We start from the raw sequence: 25,555 nt of genomic DNA, 5'->3' as shown, positions 1-25,555 counted from the left end.
CATAGGTCGTAAATAAAGTAACAACATAAATAACAAACTATAATTCCGTGTCTCTTAAATACATTATTGCACTTACGACAAATGGCTAAAATTTATATAAAAATATTTCTCTTAAAATAATTAAATATAATTATAAACTATATTTATTTACAAACTATAAACGAAAATATAAGATATATACAATAATATCTTTAAAAATGTTTAACAATGATATAGTTTTTATTGACTGTACAATAGAGTTGGGTCTTCCTCGACAAGGTTAGGGAATGGGCAGAAAGGATCTCTGAATTAACAATAGCACAGGATTAATATTGTGTCAATTTTATGACATTGTATACAATGTCACATATGTTATTAAGAACAAATGTCTGGGGCTTGTTTCCCCGGAACAACTCCGCGAACTCTCTATACTTAGTCGACAATTCTTCATACAATATTAATTACTAGTAATTAAAAACATTTTGTACTGTTTCTAACTCTGTCACCGCGCGCATCAAATATTCAATACATTTTTTCATTACTGATGTGAACAAAAATTTAATTTTTTGAATCTCTACTTAAAAAAGACAATTATAAATAAATGAGCGAATTGATGGAGTGATTACCGCTGCCCATACTTAGGGACTGTAATCAAAATGCCTTTCTACAACTGTAAATCGATGCGACAGATTTGTCGCTCAGATAGGTCATTCCTATACTTTTTGTTTTCGATCAGTGTCAATGATTGTAGCAAGGCGTTTATGCAACAGCCTTAGATTTCTATGCGTTAACCTAAATGCAAATAGATCTACGTTGACAAATGCGAGAGACCCATTTAAGATATAATTCAAATCAGTCTATAGATTTGGCTAAACATTCAAAGTCCGTGCACAATTCGGAAAAAGTCGTCCGGTGCGATTTTTTGTCGCAAGCATGTTTTTTTCATATAAACTACGTAGTCCGTACGGTTTTTTCGTATTGCGTGTAATTTGATACATTATTAATTGTAACAAAAAGCACAGGAACAATATGTCATGTGTATTTTTAATGAAAACGTCTCTAACAAACCAGTTGCCAGGCGAAGCCGAGGCACGATAATTAATTATGTCGAAAAACAAAGAACTTTCCTTTGATATTACTAAAACGATTTTCCCTTCATTATTTATAGAAAAACTTTGTCAATGTTCAACTAATATAAGAGTCGCCGCACACTAACAGCACCGACTATTAGACGTACTGTTAGTGTGCGTCAAGCCTTATTTGATTATAAAATTAATCAATAGAATTTGTATAAACATTCAACAGGACGCCATTGGCCGCACCGATTGCTTTTAACTTGACACCACACTTTGTAAATATAATTAAATTAACTTTAACAGTCACTTATCAAGGTAACACTGCGTAAATATTTTTTGATATTAAACCCACTTCTTGTGTATTATTAGCTCTTACTCTCTTATTTCTTACTCTCTTACTTGGGTAGAGATGGGGTTCTAAATACGATTGCCAGTTAAGTCAACTATCAGTATCAAGTTTCTAGATACGAAAAAAATTTTATACACAAGGTACCTATTTGAATTTTAGTATTGGGTACAAAGAGTATTCGGAATAACAAATGCAACGATATCTAAGTCGTAATAATGTGAATATATCACTCATCGACTATGTTAATTAAATATTACAATCTTGTAATCGTAGATCATAAAGAGATAACTCGTTTATGAGGTAACTATTCGGAACATAATATAATAAACAAATCATTTTGTCGGTTTGTTTGTAGCGAGCGGCCTCTTTAAGGACAGAGCTGACTAAAAAAAAATGTCAAAAGAAAGCTAAAATATTACAATAGAGGCTATGAATTATTTAGAGAGATATCGAATTCAGAAAATAATTTATTCTCCTAAAGGCGGTGTTGCGAACCAAGAACTAGTTATCATTAGAATACTATTTTTGAGACTAAACTAAAACAATATTATGGTCACTCACTACTTCGTCATGGGACAAACATTTCCGAATTATTAATTCTTTAGCTCGGATCTAACAAGCATAATTTTCTTACTTAATACCATTACCCCACGAAAATATTAAAAAATGTAGGTTGAATCGTAAAAATCGATTAACAATAATCATTTGGCAATAAAAATCGATTCCAAATCGATTCACTTACGCAGTGTTACATCAGTACAACTATAAAATCAATACAACCGTCACTCGCTCCCTCCATGGTGCTTTAGGTCGAATATTTCCATAAGCAGGGGCTCCAGGGGATTCACGTCTAGGTACACGTCCGTGATCTCCTCTGCCAGCTTTCTTAGTTCTAGAATTTTCTGGATTAGTTTTAGAAACGTTGACTTCGCCTCACAGCCAGGGTAGACGCTCTCTAAGTAGCGCCTTAGTAGATAGTAGTAGGAGTTCTGAAAAATAATTATGTAACATTAAGATTCAAATTTAAATAGTTTATTACAAATCAGACTTACATTGAGACGTAAAATTTTACAAAAATAAATACAATTACAGGAAATTATTATAAACATCACAATTACTAGGGGCACCCAAACTAGGCAAGGCCTGTATGTTGGGAATGATGACTTTGATAATTCGATTGTGTATTTACCGGAAATGTTAAGAAGTATCCACACATCATATAGGTCAAATAATTCTAAGCAGAATTTGCATTATCTATACCTATATAATTGGTTTTGTCTGGACTGAATTCTAAATCGGCTGAACCGATTTTGACATGTATTCCTATTTGCAAAAGATCCCGAGTCTTACGTGGAGTGACTGATATAATAACTAACGTAATAAAACAAACTCATCATCAAGCAGCGCTGACTGACCTGCTCCAGTTTGATGACGTCCCTGTGCACGACCTTGGCCCTGTCGGGCGTGAACAGCAGGATGGCGGACATGATGAGTATGACGTACTCGTCGGTGCGCCAGCGCGCCTCGAACGAGCGGATGAACAGCTCGTGCGAGCGGTAGATGTTGCCCTTCGCCAGCTTCAGCACGTCCGTGCGGATGCGCCCGAACTGCTCCTGGCAGTGCGGGATCTGCCGCCACACACACGTTAGCAACACTACAGTGCCAATACATTGCTCACGCTTTTGATCCTCGATAGGGTAGACAGAGACGCAAATGATGCATCCAATTACATCAATATCATTACAATACAACTACGCTAGAGACAGTGGACAAAATGAAACTTAATTTGAGTCTCAAATAAAAATCTAGCAGTTATGAGTAGACCAATAATCGTATCTTATTTTACTTTCTCCTGGTCTTATATAATTAATATGATATTGTGGAACACATATACCAGGTTCTAGATTACGAAATGTAGACAACTTCATACCTCGGAGATATACACAGTAAAACTTTTATTAAATGAGAGATAGTTAATGTATTGATATAAAAATATTTTCGTACCTTCCAATGATTCCTCTGTCCGTCGTACGTCATTGTACTCCTCAGCACCATCATTTCAATGCATCCGCCTTTTAACAACGCCACCTAAAATGAACAAAAAAGTATTTTTTTTACTGCATAGTAAAGTGACTCCACTGTACCTGATAGTAAGCAGAACGTGATCAGATAGTGTCGACTGACGAGGGATGATTACCCGTCGACAGATAACACAATCATGCTGGTCTGTTAGAACAAGATATACACAGACTGATCCTGAAACGCGACACACTTACGTCTGCCAGTTACTTACCTTACCTTGTGTACGGTGTTCACTATCCGAGTGGATACAAAATAAATCCTACCACCAGCAAACATTATCCCGCTAACTAACCTGATCCTCTTCGCACATGTTCTTGAACGCGTTGATCTTCTTGGCGATCTTGATGAGCCGCCTGATGGCCACCGCGGTCAAGTTCACCAACTTTATCAGTCGTGGATCGTGCTCACCCACTGTCTCCTGCAACTGAACAATCAACCTCTTCACTGAAGGCATATTAATGATTGTATTCACAAACGTTCCTTGGAGAAGACCTTCACCCGCAGAGGCGTTCATGCAACTACAAAAAAAATATATGTGCACTATACTGCCGTGCTAAGCGCAAAAGCGGTATGTCAGGGAAACCTAATTTTGAGATGATCGAAGTTTTGTAAATATAGATTTATAGTTTTAAAATAGAGAAACTCTTTCAAGGTTTTTGACAGGTTCTAAAGAAGATACCGTTATTTAGGTAAGTTCATCAGATGGGTATTTCTTTAAGCTATTTGACGACATAAAAATCAATATTATGATTTTTTTGGCCATGCATTTAGAAACGGCGATAAGATGGCGATAGCCTAGTTGGGTGTGGAACGGACTGCCGAGACGAATGTCCGCAGGTTCAAATCCCAAGGGCACACACCTCTGACTTTTCTAAAAAATCATGTGTGTATTCTTTGTGAATTTATCGTTCGCTTTAACGGTGAAGGAAAACATCGTGAGGAAACCTGCACATCTGAGAAGTTCTCTATAGGAATTTCGAAGGTGTGTGAAGTCTACCAATCCGCACTAGGCCAGCGTGGTGGACTAAGGCCTAATCCCTCTCAGTAGTAGAGGAGGCCCGTGCTCAGCAGTGGGCAAGTATATAATACAGGGCTGTTATTATTATTATTATTATTATATTTAGAAACGGAAACGTTCCTGAAATAAAACAGTTTAGTCCACATAAAATCGCATTCTTAACAAACAAGTTTAAAAAATCGTAAAAATACTAACCAATATTAACAACGAAAACAAGATAAAAATGAAGCAAAATACATTCGAGGTATTCCCGATAAAACTTAAATGAAAAGTGTTGCCAACTTGCGAGAACAAAATAAAAATGACGTCGTATACAATCGAGGCATTCCCCGTAAATTACAAACGAAAAGGATTGCCAACTTTAGGAGATTTTAATTGCCTATTTTTATTATTAATATAGAAAACCAATGTTACGTAACCTGTGGACGTTTTACAAGACCACCCCCCTCCTCCCTAAATTGCGTTACGTAATACTTGAACGGCCACTATGCATAGGGGTGCTGTGATTGGCTAATATGGATACAAATTAACTTGAATTGGCTGTCAGATAAATAAAGCTGAACAAACTTAAAGAAAGTCTTGAAATATACAAAACTATAGGTTCGGTCGCACCGTGCGTTCTCACAGTATTGTTTGTGAATACGCGTGTAAAGCACTAATAGGGATTTACGTATCTATACATCACACTGATCGTAGCGCAGTTCTGTTGTTAGCGACGGCACGCACTTTTTGATCTGATTATAGTTATGTATAACCGGTGACAAGCAACATATTAAGTAATGCATTCTTACCCCCTTATAGACGTTATTTATCTAAGGACGGAGCATTGCTGTAATAACAAGTCTGTTTCTAAGCTTTGTTTATGACAGCTTGCTGTTTGTTCAGCTTTGTTTATCTGACAGCCAACTAGATTCAAGTTGTATCTCAATATTAGCCAATCACAACGGCCCCATATCTACGGACCACGAAGGCTGCCATGCCGTCAACACTAAGAAACAGACTTGTTATCACAGCAATGCTCCATCCTTAGATAAATAACGTCTATGAATAAGGGGGTAAGTCTATGCCTTAACCTAATTATTGGAAATATCTCATTCTTTCATATTTATATAGCTAAAGTATACACCAAAGTTGTTTCAGAAACATGAATAAACTATTTGCCCTTTTCTAAACTATGAAGCACTTAGTGTTAATGTTGATATTGGTCCTATAAATAATTTTCACAAACAATACCCCTAGGTCTAGACGTTGTGGCGTTGGAATAAACACATTAGCTTCATATATCAGTTACAATACGTCATTATTATTTTTATTATAGTTTTATGCTTTATTGACCACATTCTCACCACAAAAATAATAATGTTGTTTTATTAACTAACAACTGATTCATGAACATTTTAAATTAATTATTCTTATTGAAATTGTTATACTCTATGGCTGTGGTTTTCCCTTTGTTTTATTGTTTACTTAGCTTTTGCTCACGACTTAGCTTGTGTAAAGGAGTTTTCCGGAAAAAGTCCCGTTATATATTTTTCCTGGGATAAAAATGGCCTAATTTCTTCCCAGGGTCTTAAACTATCTCCATGCCAAATTTCATAAAACATTATTGAGTAGATTTTGAGAAAATCGATAACATACAGACAGACAGAAAATAGGACTTTGTTTTAAAATATGTATATATAACTAATTTTGTTAAAACCGGGAAGGGTTTGAATTAGATTCCCAAATTGGACAACTGAACTGTTTTTACCCACTTTTCGCCAAGTGTGTTCAGACCCATGATGTGATACGGGGCGAGTCTATCGCCATATCGGGCACAAATTCCAAACTCCGGGCGGATACTGAGCAAAAAAGCTCAAATATCACTTGGCCCGACCCGGGATTCGAACCCAGGACCTCAGAGCGCTGTCATACCGCGCATTCAGTACATTACATTTCAGTTAACCGATATTTATCGGACCGGTTAATCGGTCGTCCATATCATATTTTATTTGATTTGCAATTACGTACTAAGTTTTGAGCTAAAGGATTTATGTCGGACCGATTTACCGTCCGATCGATCGGTCGTCTAAGATTTAACTTACCGGGCTCGCAGACTCGACGATTTGTGATATGTCGTCATCTATGGGAGCGTTAAGGGCCTTGTTAGCCACAATCAGCTCATTCAATTTTGCACGCTCCACCTGGAAAACAATTATAAATACTAAAAAAAAGACTATTCCCGTTTAATCAGACTAAAATTGGAATAATTTTCATATTATGCAAGGACTTTATTTGTAATGATAACAGGCTACTATAATTATTCGCGACAAATCAACGAGGTACCCTTATACTTTTGGAATGTCCGTCCATTCGCCTGCCTGTCTGTCTCTTTTTGACATAAGTTATTACACTGATTACGTTACTTAAGTGCATAAGGGAAAAAGATATAAAAAAATAATATATAATATAGCATAAAGTTTATTTGCTCATGTTGGTAATGTTGTGGTGAACTTGTGAGATAAAACTAAATAGCAAACAACAATTACTTATATTATTTGTATAAATAATGATGTAAGCACCACTACGTCACCATGCGGTCGACGTTACCCGCTGATAAGTATATCTGTAAGACATAACTGGAAACTGTCTTTATAAATAGTAGGAACTCCACTTCGTATGCTAGTATCTCATTCATGGTCGAACTGATTGTACGAACTAGTTTATACATTAATACAGAAAAGTTATAGCTGCATTTTATCGAAGTGCATTGAGAAGGCCATTTGCGTAAAGCCAGTGACATCTAGTGTCGAGAAAATAGCGCCAGTTGGAAGAAAATAACTAACTATCGTACATTCTCTTGAAGAGAATGTACGATACATATATTTGAAGCGGTAATTTTTTAACGAAAATAACTCGAAAATTCTCTAAAAATAGGGAAAGAAGTCAATACCAGATTATACCGTACGTGAAACAAATTAAGAACTTGGAAGATCTATAAAAGCCAGTGAATGAACAGGGGTTAATCGGTAAGCGCAAACACGGACACCAAAAATTATGTTAGCAACCATAGCACCGAGTGTATTGATCTGGATGATGGTCATCATAACACCATCTAATGGAGCTCATACCATAACACCGCTACCGTACAACCAAAGTCTCTATTTCGATCCACTCGCAAAGGCACAACTCGTTCGAGATAAATGGACGCTCATCGTGTACTTCGACATGGAACCTTACTGGGCAGGCATTAAAACTTATACTAAAATAACAGAGTATCTAGACAAACTGTGCAACAAAAATCATGAACATTCACAATGTAACATGATAGTAACGCAACTGCGCCATGACTATCAAGAGCTGGAGTATTATAATGAACTTTTACTCTGTCAGCATTTTAACGAGCGGTCTAAGCAGGTTCGTTCTCGACGCGGTCTTATCAACGGGATCGGGAATATGGCCAATGAGCTATTCGGGGTACTAGATTCTCGATTCGCAGATCAATACACCAAAGATATCGAAGCGACTAGAGCCAACGAAAAGCACTTACTACAACTGTGGAAGAACCAAACGTCGCTCATAGAATCAGAATTTAATTTGATGAAAACAATGGAAACGACAATAAAGAAACAACATACAATTATAAACGCAAAGTTGGATGCACTGAACAATAATACGATAATTTTACAAGGGCAAATACACAACATAACGCGCGTGCAAGATTTCACATTAACAGCGATGGCCGGCAACAATTTACTGCAGAGCCTCAAGCGACTTCAAGAAACCTTGTTGGATACTATAACTGATATTTACCACGGACAAATAAGCCTGCACTTATTAACACCGAGGCTACTGCGCTCAGAACTTCAATTAATAAATAGTCAAGTGAGCAATGATTTGAAGCTGCCAATTCAAAACATAGAAACAGATTTACACGATATCTACAGATTGTTAAAAGTAAAAGCGCGAGTTACGCAGAAATTTGTCATATTTGAGGTAACTTTCCCTTTGATTAGCAGAGAAGTATTCCAGTTGTACAGATTGATTCCGATTCCGCGCAAATTCAACAACGACATGGTCGCCATCGTACCTGCAGCGGAGTACATCGCTCTCAACTTAGATCATGACTCCTACTTTCCCTTAACCGCTCACGAATTAGACAAGTGTTTGTATCATGTCAGTTCGTACATCTGCGATACGGCAAAACCGATCGAACGACTGGAAAATGACGAAGTCTACTGTGACCACACAAACCACACGTGCAAAGTCGAGAAAACAATTTGTACGAATAAACTGATAGAATTAAACGCGACTTCGCAATATCTATTCTTCTATTGCGAGGCGCATCCAATAAAAATCATATGTAATAACCACATCAGCGTTGAGCAATTCAACCGAGCTGGTATCATCAGATTGTCCCCAGAGTGCGTGATTAAAGGGAAAGACTTCACTTTGTACCCTCACAGACGAGAGTTTAATCAAATTGAGATTTCACCAGACATTTATTCGCCGGAAGTGGACCAGATAAATAATATTGTTAACTTGACGTTTCCTACAGATGAAGTTACCAACACCGATATGGAAAAGAGCTTTGCCAAGGTTCATGAGGAAATACAAAATAGTAAATCTGCCGGGGAGGTGACGGATGATGTCATATCGTATCACGATATCCACCAATACGTTGTGAGCTACGCTCTGTGGCTCGTCGTGTTGTGTATCACCGTGATACTATTATGGAGGCGACGTTCTAGAAACATCAAGAAATACTCAGACAGCTTGGTGATGGTGCAGTAAATGTTCCCGTGTACTACAACATGCGGTGCCTTAGCGGCTATTTTATAATTTTCTAGTAGATGCTATTCAAGTGAATGACCGTCGTTTAGTGGGACTCTTCTTTATAATTTATATAATTAGTTCTACATTTACCTTAGATTTTATTTGTATTTATATTTGCATGTATACATGTTAAGTATATTTCCTTCAATTAATTATACTACTATGTATGATAATGTACAAACATACTTCACATGGACAATTTAAGTACAACCGGTATTGATAATAACATGATATTAAAAACAATCAAAGTTTGTGTTTTTGACTAAAAAATCGTACATTACAATTGTTATAAGTTACAACAGTTTTATTAACATGAGATATCTATATAATATATATAAATGAATCCCTATGTCCCTTGGTCACGCCATCACGTGTGAACGGCTGGACCGATTCCACAATTTTTTTTATTGTGTTTGTTATTGTCAAGAGAAGGTTCTTATGAAAGGAAAATTTCAAAAAATTGCGCGGAAAACTACAAAATTTAAGAAAACTTAACTACAATATTAATTTTACATAACTATCAGTTGTTAAAATAATTGTCAGCGATTAATAGAATGCGTACTTCAAATGCATACTTAGACAGGACAACTTCTGTCGGGTCAGCTAGTAATTTATATAATATACTCAGTGATAATATGGTAGGTACATGATTGACATAAATATGTTTTTATTCACCTAAATATATTTTTTGTAAAACAGTGTATGTTTTGTTGGCTGTTCAAATAAATATATGATAATAATATCAGCCCTGTATTATATACTGTCTCACTGTTGGGCATGGGTCCCCTCTACTACTGAGAGAGATAAGGTTAAGGCCTAATCAGACCAGCGTGGTGGACCTTAGTCTATTGCGGATTGGTAGATTTCACACACCCTCACAATTTCTATAGAGAGCTTCTCAGATATGCAGGTTTCCTCACGATGTTTTCCTTCACCATTAAAGCGTTAATTACCAAAGAATACACACATAATTGTAGAAAGGGCAGAGGTGTGTGCCGTTGGGATTTGAACCTGCGGACATGCGTCTCGGCAGTCCGTTCCACACCCAACCAGGCTATCGCTACTAAGTTTAGCTAGCGTATATTAAAAGAGTTACTCATAAAACCAGAAACATGCGCTAAATATTTAATTCATTATTACCTCATTGAGTTCTCTAGACGAGCCGCTACAAGAATTCACGGACGTATACGATTCAAATTCCAACTTGATCGCTTCGCACAATATGGACTCCATGGAGTTGGGTTCGATCCTGAAAATAATAAAAAAAAAGATCTTATTGCAAGTACCAACGAGACTTTATTTCATATAGTACATTTTTATACGCCCTCAGAAAAGTGACCTCACTGGACCTACTGGTAAGTGGAGTGGGGTCCAGACGGTGTCGACTGATGAGATATGATTATCCCTCGTCAGAAACAATTATGTCGGCCTGTTCGAAGCCGGATGTACACAGGCTGATCCCGCAACGCGACACTTACGTCGGTCACTATGACGAGTTTTACACTTTGTGTATGGCAGTCGCTATCTTTGCGGATAAAATAACCGACCACTAAAACGTTTGTTTATGTTTTTATAAGTTCTATTGAAATGAAACATCGTAAATATTTCTCGTGGCTGGTGACCTCTGTCTTATCTATTACTCAGCATGCGCGCCCATTCGCGGATAAAACTGTGCGAAATTGTCGAAGTTACGATGCACAGATTAGATAATGTACTATAGACAAATCGATTAATCGCGACCTTGGTAACTCAATGGCATGAATCAGTCGAAATTTTGACTGACTTGTTGGTGATATGAGTCGAATGTGGATGAGGTCGCGGATTCGACTCCCGCAATAAGATAAGATTAGTGACTAGACGAGCATATATCTCCATGTACATTGTGATCAAAGCCACATCATAAATTCAAATAAAAAATGTATCTTTTAAATTTACGTTAGTACATCCACTCTGCAGACATTGGGTGGGGTCAACCGAGGTCGCAGAAACTGAGGTCTAGCGTCGCTGTTGTATCGAAACTTTGTGGGAGGCTTAATAGGACCCCTATCCCCCTTCCTAAACATAAGTAACACATCGATTCTTCTGATTAGATACTGTGAAGACAGGAGTTATGAAAAGAGTATATAAGTATGGAGTTGGTAGGTCTTGGTATGCCTTCTGTAAAATCTTTACCCAGTGTACAGACCTCTCAACATCCTGCAGGATGTCCCTGGCCTTGTTGACGTCTGGATTTGAACTGGTGGAAGGTATCTCCTCGCACACGTGTTGCGTCTTGCCATCCCTGTACACCGAGCCGTCACCGTTCGTCAGTATTTGTCTGTGGACCAACACCAAATATATAGTTCCATATGATGGTAGAGTATCATGCTGGTGTTGAGAGTTCAAATTCCAGGCCAGACAACTAAAGCTTGAGGGAGTATTAATTACGAAAGTTTTTTGATACAATAAAATAAAATATATAAATGAAAATATAAAAAAAATATCTTAATGAGAGTTGAACCCAACCCTCTAGTTTCACAGTTATATATTCAATATTGTTGCAAAATTACTGGTGGTAGACAGGTGTCTCACATATGAGAGTTCGCTTGGATATGTACCGCAACATTTATTTCTGCCTTCAAGTGACAGTGTGTACTGTGTAGTGACTGTTGTGTTCCGGTTTAACTACTGGACATAATCAGACTTAACATCTCATGTCTTAGGATGGCGAGCGCAGTGGAATACCAAACGATAGTTTGTAATTTAAGGTGTTGCATGATGTTTCTACTTTTTATGGTCGTATCGTTTACACAACAAGCTTGACTAGTCATTCAAAGAGAGGTATAAAAAAATTGAGGTACTGGGTTCAATTTCTAGAATAGACAACAATTGCGCGACTGACTATCACTCCCTTAACTTGCTTTTCTCGACTCAATTTTTGTTTCGATGTTGCGCTATTGAGATATTGTAATGATATACAAATATTATTTAACACAAATTGTTTATTATGTCAGTGATGATAGTTGTTTATGCAAATAAGATTGTATTTAAAATGATATAGTCTCATAATAGACAAATAGATTATCTCTCTTCTATTTGGTTAACTAATTAGAATTTTTTGAAAATCTATAATTCCCATCAATTTTGATGTCTTGACAGATCTTAATAAAATCTTATTTTACTTCCTACTAATATTATAAACCTAAAAGTTTCTAAACATGTTTGGATGGTTGTTAGAAGTGAACAGACAAAAAGTTTTGGATAAAATTTTACACACAGGTATAACATGCCCTGTATTAACATGTAGGTCATATATATTTATAAACCGCCATATGTTTTTATACCAGTAATTTGCTCTCCTAGCAAATATTTTTTTTTAACCAGTTTTTTTTAAATTGGCCGTGCCAGGTTTGTTGTTATAGGGCTATGAGTCTCATTTGTATTTTTGGGACTTTTAAGCAAGAAAGACTTTTTATCTAGGCACAGTTGTAGCAATCCTAGTACTGTAAGAGTCTCCCAGCATTATTCAGTGATAAAACATACCTTATATTATAATATAGTACTCAAATAAATAGACACTATACTTCTGACAAATATCTTGACTGGTAGTAGATGGTAATATCTGAAAGTGTTATGAGACACCACATTACAGTGGTTTGCAGACATACACAAGACATAAACATTTTGTGATGCAGGGATCAAAACAATCATGCCACATGTATCATATTACCTGACTCATAATGGACTACGGACACTCCCAACTGGCCATAATGACTATTACAGTATCCCTTTCTTTTTTATATGCAATAATAAATGTGTGAAAGAGACAACAATCCTTATAAAGTTAATACTGAAATATATGACTTTGACATGCTACATTATTTTTAATGCTAATGTAATGTTCAAGGAAAATATTACAAACTTGAATCGGAAAATATTGTGATTCATAGACTATTTTAAAATTTTATGCTAAATTCTATTTACATGATACTAGATAGCATTTATTCATATTTTTTATTCCTAAATATTAAATATAGCTTTTGCACGCGGCTCCGCCCGCGTTATAAAGTTTTTCAGGCTAAAGTTTTCCGTTATAAAAATAGCAGTTTCCCGGGAGCCTATGTTCTTCCCAGGGTCTCAAACTGTCTCCATACCAAATTTCATCTTAATACGTTAGGTAGTTTTTGAGTTTAACACGTTAAGGCAGACAGATGCAGCGGGGGACTTTTGTTATATTATTTAGAACTTTTTAAGTGAAACAATCCCGTCATACATCATTGTTGCATAACTTTAACCGTTTACGCAGCGCAGGCAACGGAAGCTCTCAAAACTCATAATTTTCCCCGTTTTTGCAACATGTTTCATTACTGCTCCGCTCCTATTGGTCATAGCATGATGATATATAGCCTATAGCACTCCAGGAACAAAGGGCTATCCAACGCAAAAAGAATTTTTCAGTTTGGACCGGTAGTTCCTGAGATTAGCGCGTTCAAACAAACAAACAAACAAACAAACAAACAAACTCTTCAGCTTTATATAATAGTATAGATTAGGAATTTATTATAGTGATTATATGAAATTTGCAATTTAAGAAGGCTGATGGATGTTTTATTTACTCTTAAATCAATAATACATGTACATGACTAGTTACAATGTGTATGGGAGGAGATTTGAACATTACACCTCATAAATAGCAATACTGTTAGATTACTAAACAAATATTTGCTTGTGGTTTGATACATGTAAACCTATTACTTTCAACAAAATGTAGCCAATCATGCATAAAGCATTTATTATAAATATTAGCAATATAATTCCAGAGTATACCTTGTATTCCAAAGTACAGAATTCTATTTAATATTAAAAAAATATTAAATTACCTTATACTGTTCTGTTTGACAGGCTCCGTATACATATTGCTGTCAACATTTTCATAGGTATATTGATTCATCATCCTATGTTCATATAGTGCTTGGTTTAACACCGACTTCTCATCTATTGGCAGGACGTTCATAGGATTCGGATGGTCTGTGGGCTGGACGGAGGGGATTGGCGTGTAGTACACTGGAGGGGAGTGGAGGGAGGAGTCCAGGTCGTTGCTTATCGGGGACTGCACCGTGCTGCTGGGGCTGCATGTGGTGCTATTCAGAACATCATACTGCACTGACTCCTGCATTGCGAAGTTACTTGAATTATGAGCCTCATCATCCTTCTTAAAGTTTTTAGAGCTTGTGACAGAGTCATCCGGGTCGTTACTCTTCCTTTTTTTCGCTCTGTTCTCTTCTATTTTCCTTCTTTTCTCTACTTTATCCTCCTCCGACATTATAAAAGCTTTAACCATACCCACAGACAAACACTTCTCGAGACGACATTTTTGGCAGAACCTTCTCGTGACCACCGTGATTTCACAATTATTAGTAAAAGGACATTTGAACTCCTTGCTTGCTAACGCATTCCGTCTGAAAAACGCTTTGCAACTTTCACATGATATAGCGTTGAAATTATAACCTAGCGCTCTGTCACCGCACACCAAACATATCTTCTGCAAATTCGGCGGCAACTCCTTCTTTTGAGCACATGATTCCTCTTTTTTGTCACTGTTATTGTCCATTGTATTTATTACGCGATCAACAACAATAAACATTCTCACACATTACTACATTTAGTACGGAATATCTCCGTTCGATTGCGAAGGGGCATTGCTAATTGTTGAAAATGTGATTACAGCGATGAATTAACTTATTGCAAAGATAAGGATAAGTTTGCTAATATAATTTGAGATAAACACTTTACGATACATATCGGGTGACTAACGTCAACTGTCAATTTGAAGAACTTGTGTGACGTACCTTTGGATGTGCCTTTTAATCGATTATTCGATTTGAATGATCGATTTCATATATTTGGATTATAATATTATATCCGAGAAATTAATATGCTAGGTCGTGTTAAAAATATTTTGTTTTATAGAAATTAGTTTTCATTTGTTGTCAGAATAAGGTAAAACGAAAATTAGTTATAAAAATAAACAAAGAGTGTAACAAACCGTAAGTAACGATTCATTCTCATTTTGTCAGCTTTAACAATTTTGATAGAAATATTTGTTCATATAACATAAACAATTCTCTGACACCAATATTTAACTGTTACAGAACTAAGTACAGAAGAGACATAATATTGATTTACGCGATGTTTACTAAATGTTGATAAGGATGTAACTATTTATTTACTGTACGTAAAAAATAGATAGCTTTCCCCAATGACGTTTTACAAAAACATCTTAGGTTTTTACAAAAAAACTTTATTTATATTACTTAAACTCTTATTTTTCTAATATGTAAGTACAACTACACTATTGTGGGTGTAATAGATTTAATGACATAATATTATATAAAAAGATCACAAACACACCATTTATAATACTCTCACAATTCAATAACAACAATTTGTCGTACCTATTTACTGATAAGAATGTCGCAATCGTTTAAGATATTTCGTATAGGCGCTTGTTATTATAAAATCTGCGTTGGGGTAACAATATCAGTACCTTCTAAACACAGAAACGTGACCATAGGTAATATAAATCTTACATCCGTCCATATGTACTAGTCCACCTATACTAATATTTTAAACTAGCTTCCGCCCGCAGCTTCGCCCGCGTGGATTTCGGGTTTCAAAAATGGAGAAGGTGCTCAATTTTTCGGGATGTTTTTTTAATTTATGGTGGTATGCAGGTGGTCCGATTGTCCGGTCAGGGTCTGATGATGGGATCCTGGTGAAATCGAAGGAACTTTTAACCATTAAGGTTGCACACGAAATGACGGAAGCTTAAAAAATGGAGTAACTTCTCCCGTTTTTCCCAACATTTTCCATCACTGCTATGCTCCTATTAATTGTAGCGTGATGAAAAGTATACTATAACCAGCTCAGGAGTATGAAAAATAATTGTACCAAGTTAAGTTAAAATCCGTCGAGTACTTTTTGTTTCTATAACGGTTATACAGACAGACAGACAAAAATTTTACTAATTGCATTTTTGGCATCAGTATCGATCCCTAATCACCCCCAGTTATTTTGGAAATATATTCCATGTACAGAATTGACCTCTCTACAGATTTATTATAAGTATAGATATGCAAAAGTAGCTCAAAAATTGTCCATAACGAAAACATGCATTTTAAAGTAAAACAAAAGAAATAATATCGTGAAGCCAACCAAATAACTAATGATATATTAAATTTTGTGACTGTTCAATTTAGTCGGGTCCGCGATATCACTTTTGTTGAGTTTCAGAACGCGACATTACATTATTGTATTCTGTGCTCCAACGCACACTGCTTTGATGTTAGGAACACACCTACATTGCTTAGACAACAGTGAACTTTATACAATAGCAATAAAGCTCAAATTGACTCTACGTATTAGTTAGAAAACGTTTGTATGGGAAATAGAAAAATGCTGTTTTGAGGATTTTCCCGGCAATTATTCGAATTTTTCTCACCTTTTAAACCTTCCCTAGACCTCCACGAATAATTCAAGACCAAGATAAGATAAATCCGTTCAGCCGTTCTCGAGTTTTAGCGAGACTAACGAACAGCAATTCATTTTTATATATATAGATGCGGAAGTAACTCTATTCGCCAATAACGTTTCCATGGCTAAACCATATACTTAACCGATATTAATGAAATCGACTTTCGGTGTAAACATGAACCAAAAGAAAGGATGTAGGTTGTTTTTATCGTGTAAAAATACATAGTATGAGTTTTATACCAGTGAAAGTTTATTATGCGGGCGGAGTTGCGAGCAAAGCTAGTCTGGAAATAAAGCTGGCGGACGATAAATAAAATAAAAGTGTATCGATATGTACTAAGTCGTTCAAACTGTGTTGCAATTATATTGAACTTTTTTTTAACGTGTTTAAATGATTTACAGTTTGTACAGCCAATTGCAGCCAGTTTTTCACGTAGTTATGATACAATCCAACTCATTCATCTTTAATATCGGCCCCATCGATATACATATACTATGTACTACGTACATCGGCGTATATCTATTTCATATAGCATGAGTCATTCACAGTGGAGACGGATAATTGAATAGATTTTTTATTTATCTTTAAGTGATAAGTTTATGTTTATATATAGTTTTACGTTGAGTTTGACCTCATAAATAGATTCCTATAAGATTATCTTTTAGTAAAGTAGTTAAATTCGAAATATTTATGAAGACATATTAGGAAATTATTTTTTGCAAAGATTTTTTTCAATGCCAAATCACACATTACGATACGATTGAGTTCCGAAAGACTTGACTGTCTCGATGGCGTAGTTGTACTGCATACGCGGTAGGACAGCGCTCTAAAGTCCTGGGTTCGAATCCCGGGTCGGGCAAAGTCATATGTGGGATTTTCTGCTTAGTATTAGCCCGGAGTCTGGAATTTATGCCCGATATGGTGACAAGCTCGCCCCCTATCACACCATGGGACGGAACACACTTGGCGAAAAGTGGCTGCCCTGGTTGCGCCTCTGCACACCCCTTAGCGCATAAATGCGTGATGTCGTGTGTGTGTGAGTTCCGAAAGTTAGCGGGATCTATAATATTTCCTCTATCGAGGCCTGTCTTTGTTCCGTTACGACGGTTGTTATTTTTGAAGAAGGCGTCATTTCTACCTGTAGACGGTAGTCAGCAAGTGTCACAAACATTATTTTTTTATTACAGTAAAGTGGTTTTATTATGTTAATGTTTGATTATAATATGTGCATCTTCAAAGGATCACTTCATTCCATTTAACATCAAGTAGCATATCACTCTAGTATAACTTGAACAAAATAGACATTGTATCTCTTGATGTTTGTTCTTTCGTATTCCCATCTTATGTTATTTAGCTTGATATTATAACACCTGTTTCCTTATTTGTACGAATGTATCAATTCCTCTCATTAAAGTTCAAATGTGTTAACAATATAGGTACACACTCAGCGCCGTAACTAGCCGCTTCTGGGATATCTTATAATTGTGCTCATACATGACCTAAAATTTATTAATGTTCTAATTATTTCTGCGCCTCTCCAGGTCTGCGCTCTGTGCCCGAACACCGCTCTAGTTACGGTCAGTGACGGATTTATATTTTTTATAAGTGTAGGCATTTTATTTCCGTCGCCTCATGTGGGTTAGTTTATGTAACTAGGTAGGTTTCTAAAATACTTATTAATTTTCCATTTCTTTGTATTTTGGAAGGCACTAAAGTTAAATAAACCAATGATTAATTAAATCGAGTGAGTGAGTGAGTGGGCCGCGGCTATGCGGCCTATTTACAAATCCAGGGCTAGTTACGACACTGAACATACCTATCTAATATTCATAACATAAATAGCCCACGTGCATAATAGCTATGCGTTATCAGTTTCCTGTATATTTTTATGATTACCATTTATCTCCCAAACATTCAAGCGCGCAGCTGTCTAGATAAGGAAACTTTACCAATTTTCCCAGAAGCAATATTTAGGCAGTTGGATAGGAACAATACTCGTGGTAAACTTCCAGCAATGTGACTCATCTAACTAGTCATGATCCAGGGTCGATTAAAATTATTGGGTTATTAAATTAGAAAAAAATACCATACTCATGTAGGTAATCAAATACGACTAATGAAATAACGACAAAAGAAAACATCGAGAGGAAACTTGAATACTAACAACTAAAGAATGATATTTAAAATACTAAAAACCTAATCTTCATAAGAATTTTTTAAGGTGTCTTGCTTAACTTATTATTTAGTGGTTATAGAAGCCACACTGGGTCTCCTAGTTGAGGAATGACTACCTAAGCACTTACAATTGTATTCTAGTTCTGTCCCTATAAGTAGGCCTGTATAATAAATACAAGTGTGTAGGTAAGTTATTAGTTAGACATGGTAGAAACCACGTTAATAAAATAAATATTGTAAAATCAGGGTGTAAATAGGTTTGTCTGAAGCCCGAATGGGTCGGCAAGAACATCGATGAAAAGTCGACTAGACAGAGACTTAGTAATAGGGTTCCGTAATCAGGTGATCCCTTGGAAGGAACGCTAAATAGTATGTGTAAACTATGAAGTATTGAAAACAAGTCAATGCTAAAACGTGACATAATAACAAAAACAAAGTAAATACAAATACTAACGAATTTGCATAGTTTGTTAATATCGGGTGCTGAAGTCAGCAGGTTTTAATGACGCAGACAGTTGTCGATTTGCGTCAATTTGAGATATTTCCGTCTGTGTGCAGTCATTATACGTCATTTTAATCGTTTGATTGAATTTATTAGTTATAGAGGTCTTTAACACAAAGGTCTTGTGACTAAAAAGTCTTCATAATTGGATTACAGATAAAAAGAAGTATCTTATTTGTCACTGACGCTACTGACATACAAAGGTATTCACTATAAACAAGGAAACAAATCACATAATTAGTATAAGCTACAAGCTATTACACAATTATGCTATTTTATAAATTCTTATATATAATAATATGAAGCTGCATATCGGAGCTGTGACAGGTAATAAAAAATGTTATACCGTCATCATTCTCTTGCCCGTATCTCATATTGGTTGGGTATAACACGCAGCGTTTTTTCGATGATATGTTATAGGTATGATAGACATTTGACGAAGTTCATGAGATACTATATATACTTGACATCAATCTTCTTCCTTTACTTCCTTCCTTTTCTTTGATTGTCCCTCTCCTCATAAATCTCAGAGACAATTTTATTAAATAAAAAAATCTCATAGCCGCATTAATGGACAATGTTAAGACTACCTACTAATAATATTATCTTATTTGCAAAAAGTTGACGTAACTTCACGGAAATTCTAAAAACATAAGATTTAGTGAAATTGGTATATCTCTTAAAAAACTAATTATCCACACTGACAGTAACATTTAATAATACACATCAATAAAAGACCTCACGTTCTCTCTCCTGCACAGTTACAATGGATCACACGTACTTATTCTTGCTCGTGCATTTTAGTGTAATCTCTCTGGCGACCGCCGACACGTACAGCGTGAAGATAGACGCGGAGCACCATGTAAACTTAGTCGATAGTAGGTTTTTGAGTTTCACCATAGATCCTAAATATTTGTTTTCGAGCAGTGGGAAATATGATAAGTAAGTATTTTGAATACCTTTTTTATTATTTATTAAGTGATCAGATAAAGACGTCTGTTAACAAATAGTAACATTATCAGTCTTAAACAATTAAAATGTATAGTACTGCATTGCGATCGTCACTGTATAATTTCTTTTATTTTTTAATGAAATCGGAAACTAACAAAAAATACAGTCAGCTCTGAAGACACATTTCAAGCTCCTTAAGTAGATTGTAGACTAATTAAGTTCTAGATAAAAAAATATATATATTTTTTAAACGAAGGTAATTATTAACTTTTTAGACAACGCGCGACGGAATACACTTAGCGAAAAGTGACTGTACTAGCCGTGCCTCCGCCTCTCTCTTTGAGGACAAAAATGATCTAGCATAATTTATATACGTTAACACCACAGCAAATTTAAATTGCGATTAAAGTTACACCTAAATAACGGACTATTAAACAGCTAATGTAGCAACGTCATTGCATTTATTTTGGAGCATTGATCAAAGTGTCTTTTGTATTTGGTCGGCTTATATCTTTATGTGATAAGTAGTATTTACTTAGAAGTTGTGGAAGAGGGCCTAGGTATATTTTGTACACGATAGGGTACATTTAAAAAAAGCATTAACCAAACGTTCCTTTACAGCAAAGAGTGCATCTGCATGGCGTCAGCACTCACGCCGTCATACCTCAGGATCGCAGGCCCGTCTACGGCGCAGATGAGTTTCCACAACGCCACCATCTCTATTGACGAGGGCAGAGAGGCTGAGGACCTGGCTGTTGGGTACCGGCAGTGGAGGAAGTTCTTGCAGTGGGCCCAGACTACCGGTTAGTATTAACGGATTTTACTTGTAGGTACCTATGCAAATAATGTTTAAATACTTAATTTCTATGTTTAATATAAATACTCTGAAGTTCGCTGAAGTCTTCTGAAATTATTTTCATGCTAATTTAACAATGATTCCATAAATTTGAAAATATTTATTTTATTTCAGTTGAATTACGAATTGAATGAAGAGATATGAGAGTGTATGACGCTCGCCTGGTGATAAGCGGCACGACCGCTCATAAACTGTAGCAATACCATACAGGCCTTTGATTTAATACCTTTATAAGTACCTAATAAGTCATGTAACATAAGCACAAAATATCATCAATGAACAAAAAGTCTGGATTTACATAGACTAGAACTCCAAACAGTTCAAACGTATCCTTGTAGCTTTCTTAAGTTCTTGTAAATCAATTAATTGAATATGCAGTTTATTGTATCGAAATGTTTGTCATTTCATCATTTAGGCTTTGACTTGGTGTTCGCGTTGAATAATCAAGAGAGGATGCCGTCGGGCATGTGGGACCCCAACACCACGCTCAACATCCTCACCGTGGCGGAGAAGGCGCACGTCGGAGACATCTTCTGGCAGTTAGGTTATGGTAAGAATAGACACAAATTTCAATACAGTAAACCATCGCGCTGACGATAAAAAATTGCTGCATAAACCTATAAATATTAAACATTACATATCAGCTAAAAGAATGGCATATGTATTTAGTTACTTCTCCAAAATAAAAAAGAGATACATCACATGTTGCTTAATATTCTTTTTGATTACTTCTTTATCGATCACAGAATGCACGAACCAGTCAATCGAAGAATACCTCAACGACCTGGAGACTCTGAGAGTGATTATAGAGACGTTCTCTCCCGGGAGGGCTGGTGCGTGGAAGGTGGTCGGCGGTGACGTCACGGGCTGCCTTCATGCTGACTCCAAGAGCGATTTCAAGGACTATGTGATGCTATCTACTGAGATGATGGATGCTATTATGTTGAATGGGTAAGGATTTTAAGATTACCAGCTACCATACCATATCTTCACAATATTAATCTGAAATGTTATTAAGTACTGAAATAGATTTCCTGAGACATCGAATGCCCAGTAATAACACTGGCTTTTGTGCATCATTAAAATAGAAAACAATAGTTCTTGATCATAAACAGATAGAGCATTACCAAATGGACTATCTAGTAAATAACGATAATATTTCAGCAACTCATCAGCTCAAGAACTAGAGCGCATGACGGAGTCAGAACGCCTGAAGTTGCTAAAGCTGCTCACACACAATCCAACTCCGTTATGGCTGACGGAGACCACGCCGAGGGTATATAATGAGCTGGAGCGTGCGGTGGACTGGCTCACCAGCCTCGGGTACTCTGCGAGGAATGGTTTCTCCGTCCATTACAGGGAGCTATTGGAGGAGGAGATGTACGAGCCAAGTTTGGTATTATGATTTATTATTATACTAAAACCAGGTTTTTGTAGTAAAAATATTCGTTATTAATTTATGATCTTTGGCATAATGTCAGCAAAGGTGAAGACGAGTACGTGGTTTCATTTAGTAACGCAATGTCAAAATGACCCTGTATAGGTCTTGGTAGGTTCTAATGAATAGTATTAAGAAGTAGAGCAACTGGTACATTTATCACATCAAAAGTATTTACTTTAGCTTCGGAGATTTAATATTAAAATTCTGTCATACATGATCATTGCATAACTTTAACTGTTTACACAGCCTACGCAATGGAAGCTCTCAAAAGGAATAAATCTTCTCAGCTCCTATGTCATAGCGTGATGTTATATAGCTTGTATTCTTCCATTTCCATTCCAAATATCTAACACTAAAAGAATTTATCAAATCGAACCAGTAGTTCATGAGATTAGCGTGTTCAATCAAACTCTTCTGCTTTATATATATATAGATGCTGCTCTATAATACTATAGATGGATTATAAGGCAATTTCTACACTAAATAAAAAAAATCACAAAAATCGACCTTTAATATCCTTTTCAGAGTTTCTACATGGCCCTACTCTTCAAGAACTTAGTCGGTGAAAAAGTATTAAACCTTGAAATGGATCCTGAACAAGCTATAATCTTTGGTCACTGTACATCGCTGCGCCATCAACCTGTATCAGGGGCGGTGACGCTTTACGGAGCGAACATGGACGATGAACCAGCTAGGTTTTCACTGAAGTTGTCGAAGAGAGAAGAGGGTGGTGATATAATGCAATTCATACTTGCGCATGATCATAGTGGGTATGTAACGAAGTTATTTTTCCAAATATTGCGTGATTATCACAAAAGGGTAAAATTAAATTTGGGTAAAATTTTTAACGGATAATTTATATATTTAGAAAATCATTATTAGTTTTATCTTTCACTTTTATTATATTTAACAGGAATATAGTGGTCAATGGTCGTGCTATGTACTATGAAGGGGACATCAGACCGGTAGTAAAAAGAGTGAGGCCATACAAAACGTTGCTAATTAATTTGCCGCCAAAATCTTTTGGATTCTGGGTGCTGGCCAACACTAATATTGAAGCATGTCAAGACATCGACGAAGAAACTATTGACAAAGATTCCTTTAGTCATAAGACCAATAAGACCAGAGTAAAACGGTCATATATAGAAGATGAAGATAATGCATTAGCAGATTTATCGTTCGATTTGATCGATCCAGATTACACTATGACTACCAATAATGAGGCTTTGGCTGCTAGAATTAAGAATATTAACAGTGATCTCAGAAAGGCTACGAATAATTTAAAATACGTGTCAAAGAGGGTAAAGAGAAAAGATAGCGAAACTGATAGCAGTAATAAAAGGAAATTTAGGAAATTTAAACCAAAGGCAGAAAAGAGAATTTTAATGTCGGACTTGAAATCGAGAGGGTTATTAGGAAACTTACTGCAATCGACAAGACGTAACTTAACTAGAAGTAAATTTGATAGAAACAGAAAATTTTCAAGACTCGGAAAAACTAAAGTCGATAAACGTTCTTCACGGGGTAAAGTGAAAGAAAAATTGGATATACCAAAGGAAACCAACTTAGAGAATCAAGCCCATACAAGAAGACGAAGAAGCACAGACAAAGCGACAGACTATGAAGAAATTACTGCAAACGAAATTAATGACAGTGGAGAAAGCGCAAAAGTTTGGAAAATTCTACAAAAGATCCACAAACAATTAAAAGATTTGTCTTTAGAAAAGGATGAATATGCCGAGGAAGAAAGAAAAGACGATCAAAAACACCATGTATTGATAAAAACAAAAGTGACTGATGATAGTGCAGCTGTAGAGGTAGGAGAAACAGACAGGGGCTTCATAAAAACAACTGTTACCAATCTAATGGATATTCTTAATGAATTGAATAAGAATATGAATAAAATTTGGAATGCCATTACGTTTTTAGAATAAAATCAACGGAGAAAGAGATACAGAGTGATATTTTTACCTAATTTTGAAGATATAAAGGTGTGTTCATTGGTGTGATTGGCATAGTAGGTAAAAACAATGAAAGTGATTTGCTTTAAAGATTAACTTATTTTTAAATGTAGACTATTGCTGTAATCTATTTAATTTTTGTACATAAACCTAATTATATTTTTATACTGTAAATTAAATAATAAATTATTATGTCCTAGTAATGTTGGTATAATTCAGACTTTGTTTTTTTTATCTTTATGTATAGTTTATATTAGCTGATGACTAAATAGTTGTAGCTAGATAAGTTCTTTTCTTTTAACATAGTTTAAAGGAGATAAGAACTTTCTACTTTATTTAAAATGACAGTATTATCGGCAGAAATTTAATCACTGGTCCTTAGAATTAATAGTCACATGAAATAAAACAACACCATAGTGGTACAATGTAGTTTATTATTTAACAACATGTTGGATAAACCATTCTCATGGGCGGACATGCCGGCACGAAAATGGCTACCCTCCTAAACTTTTTACCAACTAAGGGGTTCCCGTAAATAAACCTTAACAATGCTCTGCAACAATACGAACCGAGTGGCAGCGAACAAGCGTCTAGAGTCCTACAGTGAGTGATAGAGTAAACAACTAATGAACCTCGTACAATCAATACAAAATGGCGTCCAGCCAGAAATGCAGCCAACTTAATTACGTTAATAACAATGTGTTACAGAAGCTCAATCCTTTCTTTATTATCTAAAAACATTTTTTCAACAATAACCTTTTTCGTAATTCATACATAATTCTAATTTTATGTAATCGTGGATATACTACTAACTTTTTATTTATTATAACAATACAA

General features: G+C 35.8%; 3 protein-coding genes across 4 annotated transcripts; 2 read left to right on the top strand and 1 right to left on the bottom strand.

Annotated features, from left to right (window-relative positions):
• Nucleotides 1-26: 26 nt before the first annotated feature.
• On the bottom strand, nucleotides 27-15,117 carry LOC115447782 (nuclear hormone receptor HR96). Of its 2 annotated transcripts, none has more exons than XM_030175005.2 (8): nucleotides 14,179-15,117; nucleotides 11,505-11,636; nucleotides 10,460-10,568; nucleotides 6,589-6,687; nucleotides 3,779-3,910; nucleotides 3,409-3,492; nucleotides 2,820-3,032; nucleotides 27-2,393 (listed from the first exon to the last, which is right to left on the bottom strand). In XM_030175005.2, the coding sequence occupies exons 1-8, from the start codon at nucleotides 14,940-14,942 to the stop codon at nucleotides 2,187-2,189; spliced, it is 1,740 nt and encodes a 579-aa protein (XP_030030865.1). In that variant the 5' UTR covers nucleotides 14,943-15,117; the 3' UTR covers nucleotides 27-2,186. The 2 variants fall into 2 exon arrangements, with proteins under 2 accessions (XP_030030865.1, XP_030030866.1); XM_030175006.2 differs by having other exon boundaries at nucleotides 3,779-3,904.
• Nucleotides 7,077-9,762, top strand: LOC115447783. The gene has a single exon (XM_030175007.2). It carries the CDS (start codon nucleotides 7,541-7,543, stop codon nucleotides 9,275-9,277), a length of 1,737 nt encoding a protein of 578 aa, XP_030030867.1. The 5' UTR covers nucleotides 7,077-7,540; the 3' UTR covers nucleotides 9,278-9,762.
• Nucleotides 15,118-20,251: 5,134 nt separating the features above from the next.
• LOC115447794 (hyaluronoglucuronidase) lies at nucleotides 20,252-25,272 on the top strand. Its single transcript, XM_030175025.2, has 7 exons — nucleotides 20,252-20,451; nucleotides 21,082-21,263; nucleotides 21,732-21,866; nucleotides 22,063-22,267; nucleotides 22,481-22,712; nucleotides 23,283-23,527; nucleotides 23,671-25,272. Exons 1-7 carry the CDS (start codon nucleotides 20,276-20,278, stop codon nucleotides 24,689-24,691), a joined length of 2,196 nt encoding a protein of 731 aa, XP_030030885.1. The 5' UTR covers nucleotides 20,252-20,275; the 3' UTR covers nucleotides 24,692-25,272.
• The last annotated feature ends 283 nt before the right edge of the window (nucleotides 25,273-25,555 follow it).

The sequence above is a fragment of the Manduca sexta genome, chromosome 18 (assembly GCF_014839805.1).
Source record: "Manduca sexta isolate Smith_Timp_Sample1 chromosome 18, JHU_Msex_v1.0, whole genome shotgun sequence".
Lineage (NCBI taxonomy): Eukaryota > Metazoa > Arthropoda > Insecta > Lepidoptera > Sphingidae > Manduca > Manduca sexta.
This window is presented reverse-complemented; position numbering and strand designations above follow the sequence as displayed.